Source organism: Strix aluco, chromosome 6 (assembly GCF_031877795.1).
Source record: "Strix aluco isolate bStrAlu1 chromosome 6, bStrAlu1.hap1, whole genome shotgun sequence".
Taxonomy (NCBI): domain Eukaryota; kingdom Metazoa; phylum Chordata; class Aves; order Strigiformes; family Strigidae; genus Strix; species Strix aluco.
Window position 1 is genome coordinate 41,041,724 of NC_133936.1, and position 18,248 is coordinate 41,059,971.

An 18,248-nucleotide genomic window follows, 5' to 3' on the forward strand; every position below is an offset into this window, starting at 1 on the left:
ACTGTTAGATGCTTTGAAGTTTTACAAAATTATTTTTAAGGGGTTAAAAAATGGGCACATTCTTGTATCATTTTCAAAGTTTGTTCCCTAAATCCTGGCCAGTAACGGTATAACAAATTGAAAGCTGAACATGTTTTAATAAAAAAGACACTGCTTTCGTCTGTCAAGCCAACCAAATGGAGAATGTAGACGATCAAAGCGTTATTTGACAGCCTCTTCAGAATATTGGGAAAGCATCTTTATCAATTATTGGCAGGGCAGAAGGATCAGATTGGAGTTGGATACTTGGTGGTAGCTTGGAAAACACAAGTAAGTCATACTGTGCATCTAAATGTGCAAAGTTCTGGGTGCCCTCAGTTTCTTCTTCAATTAAAAAAGAATTGAGACCATTTAGAGTTTTTCAGGATGGGTCTTCAGTTTTGCATTGATCTTGTAGCGGCTATTCCACAAAATAGCATTAGCTAACTGTCCTTTCTCTGTTTCAGCACAGCACATGAAAATGTATTAACTATTCCTGCAAGACCCAGGGGTGTAATGAAGTGTGAATACAGATTATCTATCGTTCATTCCTGTCTCCTGTGTGCAAGAACAAAGGCTGATCGCAGTATGGAGAGGGATCGCAAGCTGTTAGTGACATGCTGGGTTAACATACCCTAATGTAATCTTGCATAAATGAATGGAGATGAAAACAAAATGTAACTTTGCTGTTACTGGGAGGATGTAATATAATATCCAGCTCCAACGCCATGTAGGTATCCTGGTATTTTGCTAATTGTGCAGAGAGTTATGAGATCCGGCATGTCACATTACCGGCTTTTCTGCTGCGTGCTTGTCAGTAAACCTCAAATTCATGACTGACAGCTCTGCACTGCTTGCTTGAATTTCTGAGTTAATCCGATTTATTTTGTAATTTATTGAGACAGAGTAGTTTCCTGCTCTAAAATGACTTGAGAGACAGATGAGGGCACACCTGTCATGCAGAAGCAACACAGGAGACTTTTGGTGTGAACACATCAAAAAATGGAGTCAAGAAAAACATCTTCCAGCTTGTGTACAGTACCTGGTGATACTGGCTGTTTCTTGATTAAAGGCAGTGATTCCTTAGTTGCCACTCTTCTGCACCCACAGCATAAGCCTCTGCCAGCGCTTTTGGGTGACTGATGGCTCACTCGACACAGCGTGAAGGGATAACATCTGACAGCATCTTGCTTGTTTGTGTTCTTAGCTACGAAGCCAAGTTTGCATACATGTCAGTCAAGGGAGGATAGCACACTGAATATTTGTCAAAATAGTCTGAAATTTCATTTGATGACCTGGCATAAGAAAGTGATAGATCAGCAACAAACAGATTTTTCTGGAATCTCTTTCCAGCACCATGCTGGTGCTGACTTCAAATATTACCTTGTTTAGCCTTGCGTTCATTTTGGCAAAATAAAAGGAGAGAAGTGGGTTGGTTACAGCTGCCAAATGAAGTGTTGTCAGGAAGTGGGTCTTTTCTATGGATTCCAGCCCCGTGTTGGCAGACTTAGGAGGAAACTATCTGAAAATTTCAGCCTGTCATCATGTACTGACTACCTTGTCAGTAGTGTGAATATTCAGTAACAAAATCTATAAAGCCAGAATATTTTTTTCTGGTGTCTTGAAAGAGCTTTATTTCAATAGTAAAGTGTTTCAATATTTATTTCAATAGTAAAACATTTCCCATGTAACCTGCAAATTATTTTCCATGTAATATATTTCATTACTCAGCTGAAGTTACAAATAATTTACTACTTTTGAGCCCACAGCCTTCTGTTGAATGTATGGATTGACCATAGCTGCCATTCTTACACATATGCAGTCGTGTGCCAGCCCTTTCTCGTGGAGTCAGCAGATGTTAACGTTGACATTGATTGCAGCAGAATTTGTACTGGTTTTTAGCACTGGAAAAAAATCAGGTTTTCTATGAGTTTCATAGGAACAATTTAACAGCCATGTCTCTCCAGAGCCCTTTAATCAATCATCCCACTGGATTTCCTCATCTGAGGATATCGTAAGGATGCTGGTTATTACATGACTTCTTCTCTGATTACATAGTACTCTCCACTATGTCAGCTTCTGGTCAGGCACTCTAATTTTGTGATTAGTTTACAGCTATTTATCCTGGAGGACTGGGCAATTGCTTTTACTGTGTTTTATTTGGCTGTGACAACAGAAGCAACTTTTAATGGTGCTGCTGACCAGAAGGACCTGATGGGGTACATACTCATCAGCAGTGAAGTCTATAGGGACAAGATACCTAACAACTGCTGTAGCTGTAGGTAGCTGAGTTTCCTGTAGTACTGCAGTGGAGCACTGCTCTCGCACTGCTGGGGTATTAGCATATCACTCAACTGAAAATAAGTCCTGTATAACTTCCAAAGTACTTACAGTGCTTGTGGAAAACAACAGCTGCTTTTGATTCTTTAGCATCATTGAGCCTATGAACCCATGAGCTTGAAATCCCTCTTGAAAAATAAATAGGAATTACATTTAATAGGAGGAAGAGGCAGCAAACCAGGTTTAGACATATTTTGAATATTCTGTTTATTTCATATTGTCTGAAAATTCGCAGATGTCTGTCTGCAAAGCTTAAATAGGTAGAAAGCCCTGAAAGATTGAACAGACAACAACAGAGATGGTCCTTTGGTTTAAGACTCTTATTTGCTTCATTGCAAATGAAAATTAATGCAGATTTGTTTTTTTCTCCATTGTCTGCAGTCAAGCCAAGCTTTTCACCTTGTCTTGATTTTCCTCATAATGATTAGTAGCAATTGTAAAGTGATTTCATTTTGATACCTTTAATAATAAACTGAAGAAATAGATTTAAAGAAAAACGGGGTTTTTTTTTTACTTTCAGTATCATGAAGCTGGTTAATGTGGTTTACAGTAGAATTTATAGATGTTTGACACTTATTTTTGTGTGAACGGAACAGGATCTGATGTCTACGAATGTAATTTGATCATCCAGCATGGCAATTTTGAGCATAGTTTCTTGTAGATGGGACTTAAAGTTATACAAATTGCCAGAGCCCTGAAGTAGATGAGGACGTGTTATTATGGTAAGAGGACACAGTTTCCTCCTCTCGCTGCTGAGGTAGCAAGCGCCATAGATTCTCAGTTGGCTCCAAGTCAATTTGAGCCAATTAACTATAAGTTAAATTTGAGATCTAATGCCTAGCTCTTATTCAGGGCATTTCATCTGTGGAAACAAAGCACACCGTTGGAGGGCTCATCACGTTTTTTTTGCTACTGTGCTGGTGGGAACGTAGTAAAGTAGAGAGGGAAATGATTCACCCCGTGTAGGATAAGCAGTGGGGGTCTGGGCATTCATTTGGATCCTCTTCATCCTGGCATTTAAATTGCATTCTGTTTCTTACCCTGTCCTTAATTTTGACTTGAATGCGTCTCAGTCTTGCTATAATTTTCCTACACAGACAACCTTTCTCACCTATTTTATCTCTGCTCTGACAAGTTCGTTTTTGAAGGAGTAAAGACACAGACCACTTTTGTCTGCTGTGCTGCCCTTCTTATATGTGTCAAAGGTTCCCCTTATATACATAAGCTAAAATGCACAAAGGAAAAAGCAACCAATTTTGTAATCTTAAGCCTGACATTCTGCATTTTCTATCTGCTTGCAAAAGAAATCCTTTTTTGGGTTTTCAGACCTGAGTTTGGACTGGGGTTTAAATGAGCACTGTGCTGCACTGACTGCAATCACCGCTGAGACTCTTGTCCTAGGGGTTTTCTTTCTTACGTCTTAGAAACTTCAACTTTACAATCATGTTTGTGATAAACAGTAGAGAAATTTGGCAAGGAAATCAGTGCGAGTCTTAAGAGTGAGTCCTTAACAGTAAGTAACTCTAGTGTCTGAATTGGTTCAGATAGCCATTCCCCCTTGAGGAGCCCCTCTTTAGCACTGTGTAACACTGACAAAAAGAGGTTTCACCTGGCTTTTTGAAACTGTTCTCCTTGTGCTGCTGAGAGGAGAGTTGCTCTTAATGGCTTGACAGTGGCTCCACACCATTCACTCATCCTTATGGTGAGTGGTTACTCATCCCTGATATAATTACTATATTCTACAGGCAGTCCCAGCTATAATTCCTTGGCTGAAAGGAAATTCTCTCTTGTGTGTGATTAAAATCTGTGGCCATCTTTTTAAAAATAAAAATAAAGGCTGCCATCAGGAGGATAATTTCCTGAACAAGGCAATACGGTACAGATAGCTACGAAAATAGGTGAAGAGGAAAAGAAAGTTTTTGCCTTGATCATTAGAAGCAATCAATTTAACATGATTAATGTAAATTATTGTAAGTGGGGAGAGATACAGAACTGCAGGGCACTTCAGGTTTAAAGTAATTTTTTGATTAAAGTTTCCTAGACTGTAGAACTGTAATTGGGTAGGGGAAGGAGGGGAATCCATCCATATATTATAAGTTAAACAATCTGGTCCTGAACATACTGGAATATGAGATAATAGTAATTAGGTGTAGAACAAAAGAGTTTCTGTGGAGCTGAGAGTAAAGGAATTACTGAGTTGACAAGCCCGACACTTTCCTCCTCCGTTCCTCAAGGCTAAAAATTATACTTTTAACAAAATGTTCCTATGCTTGGTGCATCACTATGGTATGGATAGATGTGTCAACCTCAGTGCCGCTATCATTTTTGAAGGATTTCTGTTTTCTATCCTTTTGCTTCTCCGATGAAAGTTGGATATTGTTTTGGAGTCTGTCAGTCTAATATTCTTGTAGCAGCAGCAGAATAATTTGAAGAAATATAAAATGATGGATAATGATGAAATTGAGTAAGGAGACAGTGGAAGACTTTGCTAGGCAGCTGGCACGTTACATGAAAATAAGCTTGTGTTTTTAATGTAACTGCAAGTTAAAGGTCTTGATAGGAACATTATTTGTTCTTTCTTGCTTATGCCCAGCATAACCGAGCAAAGTGATTCTGAATCACATTAGGAGGGCTGTTTGTTCTGTAACTGCAGGTTTTCTAGCACTTCATCCTTGAGACATTTTCAGAAGGTATTTCACAGAATCACGAAGTCGCTGAGGTTGGCAGGGAGCTCTGGGCAGGGTCTAGTCCTGCCCTTGTGCTTGTGGTAGAGTCAGCTGGAGCAGGTTGCCCAGGACCACATATAGTCAGATTTTGAGGATCTCCAAGGACAGAGACTCCACAGCTTCTCTGGGCAACCTGTTCCCATGTTCTACCACCCTTACAGTAAAAAACCTTCTTCTAATGTTTAAAAGACATATCCTGTATTTCAATTTGTTCCCATTGCCTCTATCACTGCACCACTGAGGATAGTCTGGCTCTGTCTTCTTTGCAGCCTCCCATCAGGTATTTATACCCATTACGGTCCCCCCAAGCCTTCTCTCCTCCAGACTGAATGGTCCCAGTCAGTCTCTCCTCCTATGACAGATGCTCCAATCCATTAATCAACTTTGTGGCCCTTTCTAGGCTCACCCTAGCAAGTCCCTGTCTCTCTAGTCCTGGGGAGCCTGTAACTGGCACAGCACTCCAGATGTGTCTCATCAGGCCGGAGTGGAGTGAAGGGAACACCTCCCTTAACCTGCTGCCAGTGCTCTTCATAGTACAGCCCAGGATGCTAGTGGTTGTCTTTGGTGGTTCATGGTCAGCTTGGTGACCACCAGAACTCCAAGGTCCTTCTGGACAAAGCTGCTTGCCAGCCCCCAGCATGTACTGGTGGATGGCGTTATTCACGGCAAGACTTTGCATTTCCCCTTGTTGAACTTCATGAGGTTCTGCTCTGTCCAATTTTCCAGCCTGTTGAGGTCCTTCTGAATGGCAGCACACCTATCTGGTGTGTCAGCCACGCCTCCCAGTTTTATAGTGTCAGCAAACTGGCCCTTCATCCGGGCCATTAATGAAGAGGTTAAACAGTTTTGGCCCCACTATCAACCCCTTGAGTACTCCACTAGGACTTTGTGCCACTGATCACAATCCCCCGAGCCCAGCAGTTCAGCTGGTTCCGTCCACTTATCCACTGTCCATTGATCTAGCCTATACTTAATCAGTTTGTCTTGGAGCTTCACTGAAGTGAACCTTTAGCAATTGCTTTGCTTTTTAGTCGTTTTTTGTGAAGGAATAAGGGCTATGCAGTGATGCCATCTATCTGTCCCCTTCCCTCATCCCAGCCTCCCCTTCAGTCCCCGTAGCTTTTAAACACACAGATAAAGTTCCATCAGATTTAACAGCAGCGGTGTCGTTACATCCAGTTCCCCTAACTGTCACAAAAACTGTCAGTAGCAGCAAAGAGAGCATGGTCTGTGAGTGAGCCACCAGGAAACTCTGCCACGCGAGCTCAGCCAGGAGCCACCCCGTGGGGCTGCCGTCAGGCCTGCGTGGGCATGCACAGCTCGGAGCAGACCATGTGTGTTGTCTTCCCCTCCGCTGGTGCTGAGGAGACCCGGGTGCAGCCCAAGAGGGCTGCAGGAGGGTGAGGGAACTGCAGCTCTTGCTGGGAGAGAGGAGGTGGTAAAGAGTATCAAGGAAGAGCTATACTGGGGGTGGGAGGAGAGTAGTAATGCTAGTCTGCAAATCTGTAAGCAGTCAGATTTTGCTATCTTTGCTTGCTGAATGTGTCTTTTAAAGCCCTTTCTTGATTGTGCTAGATATTCCCTAGCTGTATGGTTAAAATGTGTGGGTTGCACATAGACTCTTGCACACTTAGTGAGGCTTTATTCTGATAAAGAGAACTACCCACAAGCTATTCAAACACCATGGGGAGTTCCGCTACTTCATGCTGATCACGAGATCTGCATATTCTTACTTGCATTTGTCTTTTTTCCTCTTCTGTATTCAGCCACACTTGAAGTAATTAGTAATCAGACTACTGTATACATTAATTTTTAGGGTATTTTTGCACAACTCTCATTTTTTCATTTTCAGTGCTGCTGGTTCTTACTCCAACAATAGGAAGATATATGCTGTTAAGATTGCTTAAGAAGTAATTGTGGTCAAGGCTTTGAAGCTACTGCTTCTTCATCTTGCATTATTAATTCTCAGGGTTTACAGACAGAGTGGCGTTGTAAAACCCATTGTAAAATTGTGTACTGTATCATACCAGCTGCTTTGCTTGCATGCATTCTGCTATTCTTTTTATAATGTCTGAACATCTCATTGGATAACCTCTTACCATTTTTAGTCATTTTCAATTTGTCTGTAAACTGGATTTCTCCTTCTCTCTTCCATGTGATCTTGGAATTATTCTGATGTGAAGTTTGTGAGGTCACAGTCTTTCTTGGCAAGAAATTATAGTGAAAAAGAAAGTTTCCAAGGGTTTGCTGTGGGATCTAGGGCTATGGCAGAAAAGAGTTTGAGGTGATACAGCTAACTTCTATGCCCATAGAAACAGTAAGATAATTTTAAAACTCATTAGTGTAAGAAATATTTTGCCAAATGTGGTGTGGTACTTCAGGAATCCCTTGGTCTTTGCTGGGTTTCCTGATGCTTCATCTCCAGTTAAGGTATGTCAGATTTCAAGACAGCTCTCCAGACAGTTCTTACTACGGGATGATCCAATTAATCTTTGCAAAAGAGATTCATGAAGAGAGAGGTAAGCTAGAACTTGACCTCCTTCCTACCTTTCTCTCGTAAGCATTTTGTTTGTTCTTGGTGTGTTTCTTTTACCAGGGATCTCAGCTGGTTGTCCCAGAGCTTGTAACACTGATTTATCATACTAAAAGTATGATGAGCTTTGCAGGATCATTACAAATGGTCTCTGAAAGACTTGCAGTGTTCCAGACTGGAGTGCTGACCTCGCCTTTCTTTTCAGTGCTACCTTTTGTACTGCAAACACGCGGCAGATTTCTCCACCCAGGACAGTCATCTCCATTCCTTTGACCCAATCTGTGTGCATTTTCTCCCACTGCTCCTCTAGAAAGGCTCAGAAAGAGCTACCAGGATGGATCTGGGCCTCCAGGAACTCCTCAGGCTTTGATTTGTGATCTAGGTCCAAGAATTTAGGATGCAAATTAATATGTTTTCATCTTCAACTTGGTCAGTGCTGGACTTTGTCAACAACTCGGTTGATGCAGTTGGCTCTTAGCTCAAGGAAGGGTAGACAACGGAAAGGCTGTTTAGTACGTGTCAAGACAGGGATATCATTAGAGCTGACAAAGGGAGACATGCCCAGATCTTGCTCTCATTATGTTTGCTTCAAGCTGGCTTTGTCAGGCCCTCATTTTTTACGTTTTTTGCATTGTAGAATGTTTGGGTCAATGTGTTGCTTAAATTAGTGTAGTCTCATCCTGGCTGTGCTGTTTTACTTACTCATGTTTGAGCTTCTCTTGGACTGAGATCTGTCTTTGTCCATTGTCTAGTACGAGGTTTTCCACTTAACCTCATTCTCCTGTTTAAATTGATAGTCCTGCACCAGACCTTGACATCCTGAAATCTCTCTTCCTAATAGGAAATAGGTGGTTCTGAACATTTTCAAGAACACTGCTTTTTATTTCTAACAGTACAAAACTGTGACGTGATTAAAGTGTGAGGGTTTTTTTTAACCACCTGCAAGTCAAATCAACTCACAGTTATTCCTGGATACCGAATCAAGTATCTATTTACTGATTTCTTCCAAAAGGGGTTATGAAATGCTGAAGAATTGTTCTAATTAAATGCACCCACAGAGTGTATCTGAGGAATTGAAGTATATATTCACCTTTGGCCAGACAAGCCTGTCATCTCTTGTGTAAGCAAACCTTTTTTTTCCCGTATTTGTAAGGAATCCCAAAGTACTCGTAACTGATCCAGAACTTGCAGCCTCGCTTTCCTGACGTACGCTGCCACCGCTCAGACGTCAGCTGCTCCATGCACGGATTTGATTTCACGCTGCCGATGGGGATGTGCGCGTGTCGCTGTGACACCTGAAGACATCAGCAGGGCAGTAACAGACAGTCAGTGTGTGTGTCAGAGCTAGAGCCCCAGCATTTTCGTTGTCCTGAAATCCTCTTCAAGTGGTTTGTTTCAGACCACGGGTCTCCAGCCAGGACAAGTGCCTGCGGATGCCACATTGACAGTTCAGGAGTTGGTAAGCGGCAGAAGGAGCTTCTCAAGGGAAGAACTTGATCTGCTGCGTTAGTGGCTAACCTTAGCTTTTCAAGCTTTTACCACTCCGGGAAAGAATTTAGCCCCACAAGGCTTTCAAACTTGATGTGGTTTTTTTGGAAGCTGTTTAATTTTTGTTGTGGGGTTTTTATTACTCTTTGATTACAGCTTAACTGTATTATTAAGAACAACAGTACCGTGCCAGCCCAAAAACATCTTTTCATAAGAATTCTCCCTGTGACTCATTGCATTTATTTATCCCCGTATTTATTGCAGTAAATCCTTCACTTCCTCTGCACACCCAGCCACCTTGTTTGGTGTTCTCACGGAAATTGTGCAGCCACAGTAGAATACATATTTGTTTTTCTGCAATATTCCTGCATTTGGAGAACTGCACTGGGGTTTTTCTTGGATTGCCTCCTCATTTTATGTTCCGTGTCTGTGTTACAGCCTTTGAAGCCTTTTCCCAGTGAGCATAAAGTACATTAAATGGCATGTGCAAATGAGCAACAGCACAGCTGCTAATTGTGCTAACAGATGTAAATAGGAAAAACATTACTTTTCTAATGCTAAAAGTATTTATAGAAACCATTATCCATCTTTCATAACACTTTGATTAGGGATGGAGCCTCTTTCAGGTTCAGCAAAGTTGATTAAGCTTTTGCAGATGGTTTGACTTGCTGAGGTAATGATAGAAGTGTGGAAGAAATGCAGATGTTTTAAAGCTTTTGTTTTACATGCTTTAGGCAATTAAGTGGCTTAAATGGAAAGCTTTTGCTTTTCATTCTTTAGAAAAATGCACGGCTTTAAAGTGGAACATACAGGAGGGTTGTGGAATGCAAACAAGGAGTCGGACCTCTTTGAGCTGAGTTCCCCCATGTGCCTCACGTGCCTGGTCAGGTTTGTTCGGACATCGTTTGACTTGAGTAGAGTATGACTTGCAAAAACCCTCTTGCCAGACCCAGGCAGCTCCCATTTCCTCTGCGCTTGTAATTTATCCATTAAGATCTCAGATCCCGAGGACATAACCTCTCTTGGGAATGAGTGGCATCCTCATGGGTGGAAGTGCGTTTGCAGCACCGGGGAGGTTAACATCAGTGTAATTGGGATGATTCAGGTAATTTTCTTGAAGGGCTCTCTCTATAACCCTTTCCAACAACTGGATTGACAAGACAGCCAGTGTGCCTGGTGCCAGCCTCGGGCTGACCCCAGGAGTGTTGGAGGAACGGGGAAACAAGTGCCTGACATCAGGCACTGAGTGACCAAGCAACCTCCATGCTCCCTGGTTTAACTCCCAGGAGGTTGTCTTTGTTTTCAGCCCCCTGGGTGAAATTGTAAATGGTAATAAGCAAATCGGTCACAGTCAGGGCAAATCCCAAGTCATTTGGCACCGCGACCATATGACCAAAGGACTCGCAAAAGTCTCCACCATCCGTCTCCAGCCAAGCTGCTCCATAAGCCAAAGGGCAGATTTGGCAAGAGTGTCAAGGCCTGCATCGCATTTGATTTAGGGAACAATTTTCTTTGGGAAGCTGCTTTGCCCTCTTCAGCTGGCTCGGTTCCCTCTCCTTTGCACAGATGGGATTTAGATGTAGTTATCCCTGGCTACGCCAGCAGCTTTCACACCCTGCCTCCTAATCCACAGCCCTTTCCTCTCCTGGTAACTTCAGAGAGTGCTTTTTTCCCCTTTATCTTTGCTTCGTTGGCAAACAACAGAAAGTTTGCGTAAGCATGAGGGAAATGGTTCCTACTTAAGATCTGAGAATCTCCAACAAAATGGATGTGCTGCTTCATGTTCAGGATGCTAATGCTTCACTGTATCTTTGCAATGCATCTTCAACTTCTCCCTAGAGCAGTGTCCTGGCAGGCAGGTCAGGAATTTTCATATGAATTCTATAACCTACCTATATGTACAGATATTTGTAAAAAAATAAAAAAAAAGTCCAAAACCTAGTGTTTCTCTTCTTCCCCACAATGCTGTTTTTTTCCAAATAGTCGCAATAAAACCAGCAGTGGCGTGTTTTGGGGTTTTTTTGTTTTTTTTTCTCTACAGTCAAAATTCCACCATTTTTTTTCCCTTAGGACTTAGCTACCAAAGAGATCTACTAAAGCATTTTCTCATCATTTTGCAAAATCAGAATTGCTTGATGTCTGGAAAGTGTTAAAATCTGAAGTAGAGAACATGGGCCATGAAAATTAATGTAGTTTTGACTGTACCTGCTAGGCACAGGGGCCTGTGGGAGACACCTATGGATAGGTTTTTCACTCCCCACTCTTCTCTTTCTTCATAGAACTAAAATTTAATTACAGAGCTTGGAAAATTCTTCAGATGGTGTAGAAAATTCTTCAGATGGTGTAGAGGCTGAGCTAAATAAAAGAATGACAGGGAAATGATAGCAAGGCAGGAACATGAATTGGAAAAACACCTCATACTTGAGATTTTTTTTTTTTTTATTACTCAAAGGTTTCATTCAGCTCCTTTTTAAATGGGAGAGGGTGTGTGGGGGTTGATGGGCGTGAATACTCATTATTTCCCGCGAGATGGAAAAGAAAGAAAAGGTCGCTTTAAATATAATCCATAAGGCTAGTGGGTAAATTTACCTCCTTATTATATCCTCCTCCTAAAGCTTTGGCTGGAGCTGAGTAATGTCATGTTCCTGGTGCTCACAAGATCCCTTTACTAAACTGCACTTTAAGTAAAACCGCAGGTAAGGTCCTGACAGAAATTGTTTGGAATTTAACCCTGGTGATAAACTAGTATTATGTTAAAATAGTGCATTCTTATTATTTCATTGTTTTAACACAAAGGAGGGGAGAGCAGGAGCAACCGAGTGTTTTTGTGATCTTTTTTTGGCTCCATTGGAATTTTACAGAATTGTAAATCTAAGCGATGTGAAGATGGATCAGAAAGGGTTTGTCACAGTGTCTGGGTGCTCGTAGTCACGATGGAGAGACAGATGCAGTCCGCTGCGTTTCCCTGCAGGGACTGGCCAGTGTGGCCTTCAGCCTTGTCAACACAGGTCCCCAAAGAGGGGGGGATAGCCTCTGGTCTCTAACGTACTTGAGGGCAGAAACTGAGGTCAATACTGTGAGTAGGAAGAAGAAAAATTTTGCCAAATACTGCAGTGTGTGAAGTGCTACCAGTAGTGGGTATATTAAGGATAACGAGCTAAATCTGCTTGCTTTGGGATTTTTTTGTGTAATACTTATGTATACGTTTGTTTTAAATTATCTCAGGAATCTTTTTTTTAAAAAAAGTTTGCATTGCAACTTTTACAAACTGGTAGCTGTCACAGAGAAGTATAGTGTTTGTTTTGTATAACTGAGCAGATCATCTTTATCAAATTAAAAGCTTAATAATAGACAAGCAGTTAATCATTACAACTCAGTGCAGTGTAAATTGTTGAAAAAATAGTCTCTCTTAGAGGTGCCAAATCAGGCCAAACCTCAGTTTTTGAAAAGCTTCTTGAGTACATGCTTCAATATGCTTTTACAAATTGAGGACCATGATTGTCTTCTGGGTTTTCGAGGTGGCTGTTTTCCTTTTGTTTCCATAATTGTCTATATATTCTTTCCCAAGTGCTCCTCAAAGATGCATAATTTGTTATAAATTACCACTCTGGCCAGGTACTGGGGTTGTTTATGACTTCAGTGTAAAATATCTTGCAGTAACAACTTTTTATAGTCTGCCATATTTTTTTAATCTCCTTTCAGTGTGGCATGTTTTTAAGATGAGCAGCTCATCAGTGAATTGTTTCAGTATTACATCAGCCAGTATTTTTTTAATCTAAAGCTAATTAGATAACAATTTGCTTTTTAATATTATTGCAAATCATTGCACATAGGCTGTCTGGTAAGAACATACAGTACAATTTCAAATCATGACATCAGTTAAATTATTTGAAATTGATGTCTTTGGCCAGAGTTCTTACTAAAATTATATATATATATATATATTTATCTGCTTCAAGGTTATTTGTTAAACTTCTTTGAATAAACAAAACTTTTAAGTACAAAAATACATCCAGAAGTTCAATGGGATCTATGTTTTAACTTTATGGTCTGTGCTGTAACCCAGTTTTCAGCTAATGATATTGTGAAATATGTCATGGCTTATATTTCACACTCTTCATCCACTGATGGATTTTGAATTTCCTTTTGATTGATTGTCCCCATGTGATTCTCATCAAATGAAGTGGTGATTTGGCCAGCATTACCCAGGCAGCAGGTAACTTCCCACGGGGCTACTCATGTATCACTCTCCTCTCCCTCTCACCTCCCTGCAGCTCAGGGCAAAGCTGCTTTGGTTCTGCTCCAAAATTGTATAAACCCTCCTGTTTTAGATGGTTTCTTCTCATATGTGAGTGTGAGAACTGAGTACCTTCAGAGCTGGACTTCCACCAAGGTCTTGCTTATCCAGGATAAAGGCTGGGATAGGGCAGAGGCGTGGAGGTGGGGCAGGGGGGACATGCTGCAGCCCGGTGCCTGGAGCTGTAGGGGTGCCATGTGGGGCAGGGCCCCATGGAGCTGCATCCGGGCTCATCTGTACCTCTTAGCATCCAGCTGGAGCTGGGAGAGGACCTGCTGTGCTCTTTTGGAGTACGCTTAGAGTTCCAGTATTTTGTTTTGTTTACATTTTTATTAGTTTCCTATTCCCAGCTGATCATCATGTACCCTTTTTTTCCTTTAAAAGATACAGGGAAGGCATTTCTTGAACTGTACAATACGATACTTGTGCTGTCCATCCCGTTACTGTGCTGTGTGACGGGATGGCCGTTGTGCTAAGGGGATATTGGCAATGTCTGAGCTTTGATTTCCCATACGGCCTATAAGGCCAGGGCCTAATTTAGGTCCCTGAATCACGTCATTCCACTGCGCACAGAGGAGGCCTGTCTCCTGGCTTAGCACCAAGCACAGGCCTTGTACCCTAAACGCAATAAAGTGGCAGATACTGCTCCCGGATAGAAACCCAACCCAAGCCTCGTTCCTCCCCACCACCCAGCACACCTCCCGAGAACCCAGGGGCAGTTTTGCCAGTCTCTTACTCCATCTGTCTTCTGTCTTGAAATCTGTGAAGGAAATACTGTACAGTGAGACTGATGAAGGGAAAATGATGGTAGTTTAAAGTTGGATTTCCCCTTTGAAAAGCTCCTCCGGGTGGTATTTCCAGCACTCACTGATGGCGTATCAGGGCTTAACGGCTGGCTGAGTTGTTTCTGATGAACTTTGATGCATTATAGTATCAGTGCTTCTGTAGTAAAACATCATAGTAACAGTCAACCCTCTCCCCCTTCATGAGTCTTTGGCCCGACAATTCTGATGACATGGGAAACTAGTTCAGCGTAGAGGCAGGCAGCTGTGCCTCTGGCCCAGCTAGCAGTGGGATGTGGCAGGAGCCCCACGAGGCAAAGCAGCCACCACCCATCAGCTGGATGAGCCTTCTGGCAGGAACATGAATGGTCGTTGACATGAACTGCTTTGATGGTGGGGGATTTCCAGCAGCAAAACACCTGACTCTTCTCCCTTTCAGCATCAAGACAATGGGATGTGGTATGCTTTTTCTCATCAGTGTCTGTCTTGGTGGCAAAGGATGGCTGGGGCTCAGAGCACCCACACCGTCTCAGGGCTACATACAGTTCCTCAGAGTCACTCACAGAATCAGGAAAAGAAGCTCCATTCAAGTGGGTAGGCTTTGGGTTTTTAAAAAAAAGTAGGTGTTTTGCACAACCTGCCTTCTAGCCCACCTTTCTGGCAGTGCTGGCACGTAGCACCTGTCCTGGATGGGAAGTTGAGAGGGTAAAATGCACTGCTGTGCTTCGCAGAGTAGCGGGGTGGGTACGTACTGCACGGCAATGGGAGCTTCCACACACAGCATCCACGTGTGCGGTGAACAGCGTGTCTCCAGCTCCACTCCCCGTGAAATGAGTCCCTCTTCTTTCCCTTAGCATTCCTGGCAGGGTTTGGTATGCGCCTCTTTATAATGCAGAAGATGTGCTGCTCTGATTAAATTTTTTTACTTCTGATTATTCAGTACTGCACATAAGCAGATGTGCACATAGAGAAGTGCCCCCTGTTAATCAGGAACTGTTAAGCCATATGGCATGTGAAGATGAAGTATTACAGCTATGGGATGAGAACCTCCTGTTCAGCAACCAGGTTCACATGCAGCGAGTACCGTGTTAATATATTCTTGCCAACACTGTCAGTTCCTTCATCTGGCGAGTCAGCCTAAGTGACAGCATGGATTTCTGGAGCCTTCCTTCTGCCCTGAGGTCCTGTTTCTGCTAAGTCACTGCTGAGAGCCCATCTTCCTATTTGAAAACCTTGCAAAGGTACAGGTGAAAACGCGGAGGATGCTCTGAGCTGTCTGTACTGCACTGCTCTTAGATATTGTAGATACAGCAGAGATGTGGTTGGCCCCATTGCATTTCCAGTGGTATTTCTTAGCCTTGTGCCCAATTTCTTTTAGTGACCCATCTCTGAGAAATGCAAGAGTAGAAAATAACATACAGTCAAGCTCTTGGTTAATTCATTTGGTTTCCACTAAATTGGGGATTGCGACTAAGAGTGTTAGTGACCCTGGATGGTTGCAAAAGAAGTAAAAAACTACTAGAAGGTGTCACTGGTTTGGTTATTCCAAAAGATTAATGGTATTCCCAAGGTGGGTCTTTTTGCCTTCTTGTAGCTAGCAGCCTTTTACTTAGCTTTATACCCCAGTAACATGATGAGTCCAAAAGGCTTCATTTAGCAGCTACAGCGTTGTGATCAACATGCTCTGATGCTGTGACTGCCCACGACCAGGCTGACAGGCTGCTGTGAGCCATCAGTCCATAATACTGAAAACAACCATAATAAACCACTAAATGAGAGGTTTCCAGCATCGTTTGCCATTATGAGTAATTGTTCTAGTTTGCATCAACATAGTCCACAGTGTATCAGCGCTGAAAACGAATTCAGAAGGTCACTTTTCTTTTGTTTGTGTGATATTTCAGCAGACTCAAGGTACCTAGAGATTTTTCTTGCCTGAGGCAGCCTGAGATCTGGGAACCTCTCTAACCAGATGTGTTGCTTATAAGTAGTTACTCAAAAAACACTTTAATGTGATACTTGGCTACTGTAACTTGTCAAAGGATTGAAGTTGACCAGTATCTGAAATATTATTTAAAATGAAGACAGCGTTAGCTCTGTAGCATGAGTTTCTTAGCACACTTAACGTATGGTTGTATGAACATGGAAATAGGTGGGCTTGCAGCAGATTTAAAAGTCACTACACAGAATACTGCCTTTAGCAGATGCCATATTGTGCCAAAATAGCTTCTCCTTTCTCCTAAGAAGTGCAGGCAGCCCGTCTTGTAGACCTCTAAGGAGGAAAGGGATTTCTGCAGCCCTAAAGAGTTGGTTTCTGTCCTCGCAGGGTTGCTCTCTGCACCTGGGCTCCTACTGCCTGATGCCGAGGTGTCAAACGTCTTACAGTGATTTCCTGTAGTGGATGCTTGTAATTCATGCTCTCTGCTTTTATTTCTTCCAAACCACAGATCTGTACGGGTGTTTTTTCCCTAAAGTGCATTTATATTTTTTTGTTTCCACAGCTATGATGGTTTTGGCCTTAAACTGTGTTTTAAACTCCTTTGAGATTCAGAGCACTTTGCATATAGTTCGTGGACATCTCTGTGATGCAGGTTATCAGCTGGAAAACAAAATCATGGACAGTATTTCTGATGGATATTAGTTCTTTGATCCTTTGATTTGGGACTTCAACCATGAGATAGATAACCTTTATCCTTTCTGTCAGAAAACCAAATCCAAAGGGAGCTGATCGGGAAGTGTTTGAAGCTTGGTGTTGGGGCCAAGGAAATACTGATGCATTCCAAGGCTAGCTGTAGCAAAAGGCCTGTATTACTGCTTTTTTCTGGTGTGATGTGATCCCTAGCAAAAATTTAGTGGCAGTGTATAGCTAAATGCTAATCAAGACATGGGGGAAATCCAAATTTTTTAAAAAAGGGGAGTGCAGAGCTGCTGTAGACAAGATAAAAATAGGCAAATTTAGCTGAGAGGACAGACTTTTTAGCTTTGACAATTTCTGTTTCCATTTTAAGTATCTTATATTTCAAATTTCAGAATGGGTTACTGCATGCCCCTGCAAGGGAAGACAGCTCTACTCCCAGTTTTAAAACAAACTTCACAGTTAAAAGCAACTACTTGCTGCTCTTCAGAACTTATTAGCAATATTAGTACAAAGTCATGGTGAATATTGTGGTGCTCATCTTTTATCTACTGTTAATAAAAAAGTAAAAAAGACCCGACATTGAAGTCCTTGAACAATGAACAATCATTGTTTACAGGGGGCATTAAACTCACAAGCTGCTGCTGTGTCTGTAAACTTTCTTTTATTTAGCTTTTTGCTGAGTGGACTGTACCAGAACACTCGGTGTGCGTTCGAAGGGCATCATTTTATGCATTGGCAAACCTGGAGCTAATAAGTTGTGTTGTTTAAAGCAAGACTGTGCCTTGCTGTGATCCCTCGGGTCATGGCAACGAGACTTTGTGCCCTTCCTAGTAAAAGCAGAGCCTTGGCTTGTTGGGCAGAGGATTTCAGTGCTTCTGTGGCCCCTGCTCTCCAGGCAGCTCCACTGCGCCAGGACTGCACCGCATTCAGAACCTCTTCATCTGTTGTACGTGTTGGCTTTTGATATTCTAGCCAGCATGCAAAACTGAGAGCTGGAAATCAAGCAAGGAGCACTTTGCTGTGAACCCCCCGCTTGAACCTGGAGCACAGGCCACTTGGTGTGTTTGTATTGAACATATTTAATAACAGACTGTAAGGGCACGAGGCAAGGTTCAGACTCAGAATAACAGGACAGGAATGTAGCATCTGTCTGACATCCCCGCTTGGACAAGTATCCTATGAGAAAAGTATGTCAGAATTTCTCTTGCTCAGCGTCTCTGTGCTTTATAAACTACCAGAAGCGTGTGCTTTTCCAGAGATGCAGGGATTATATAATAGTCCCATAGCTTTTCTGTGGAGGGCTACAGGTGTAAGCGTGTTCCCTTTGAACCAGTTTAACAAATGAGTGACTTGGATGATGACTTTTTAATTCTCTAGGCTATAATAAATGACAAAAAACCCCACAAGCAGCGCTTAGTTACCTGCTAGC

At 42.2% G+C, this 18,248-nt stretch overlaps 1 protein-coding gene across 6 annotated transcripts in view; it reads left to right on the forward strand.

Moving 5' to 3' along the window:
• The window catches only part of UBE2F (ubiquitin conjugating enzyme E2 F (putative)), an 88,245-nt gene that overhangs the window by 67,217 nt on the left and 2,780 nt on the right, over positions 1-18,248 (forward strand). The window contains exon 10 of one of the 6 annotated variants that reach the window (XM_074829767.1): positions 8,771-8,809. The exons of 4 other annotated variants lie outside the window; for them this stretch is intronic. In XM_074829767.1, coding sequence (XP_074685868.1) covers positions 8,771-8,794 — 24 coding nt within the window. In that variant the 3' untranslated portion in view covers positions 8,795-8,809. Of the gene's footprint in view, positions 1-485; positions 619-8,770; positions 8,810-18,248 lie in introns of those variants that run through there. One more of the 6 variants, XM_074829769.1, reaches the window with a different exon arrangement.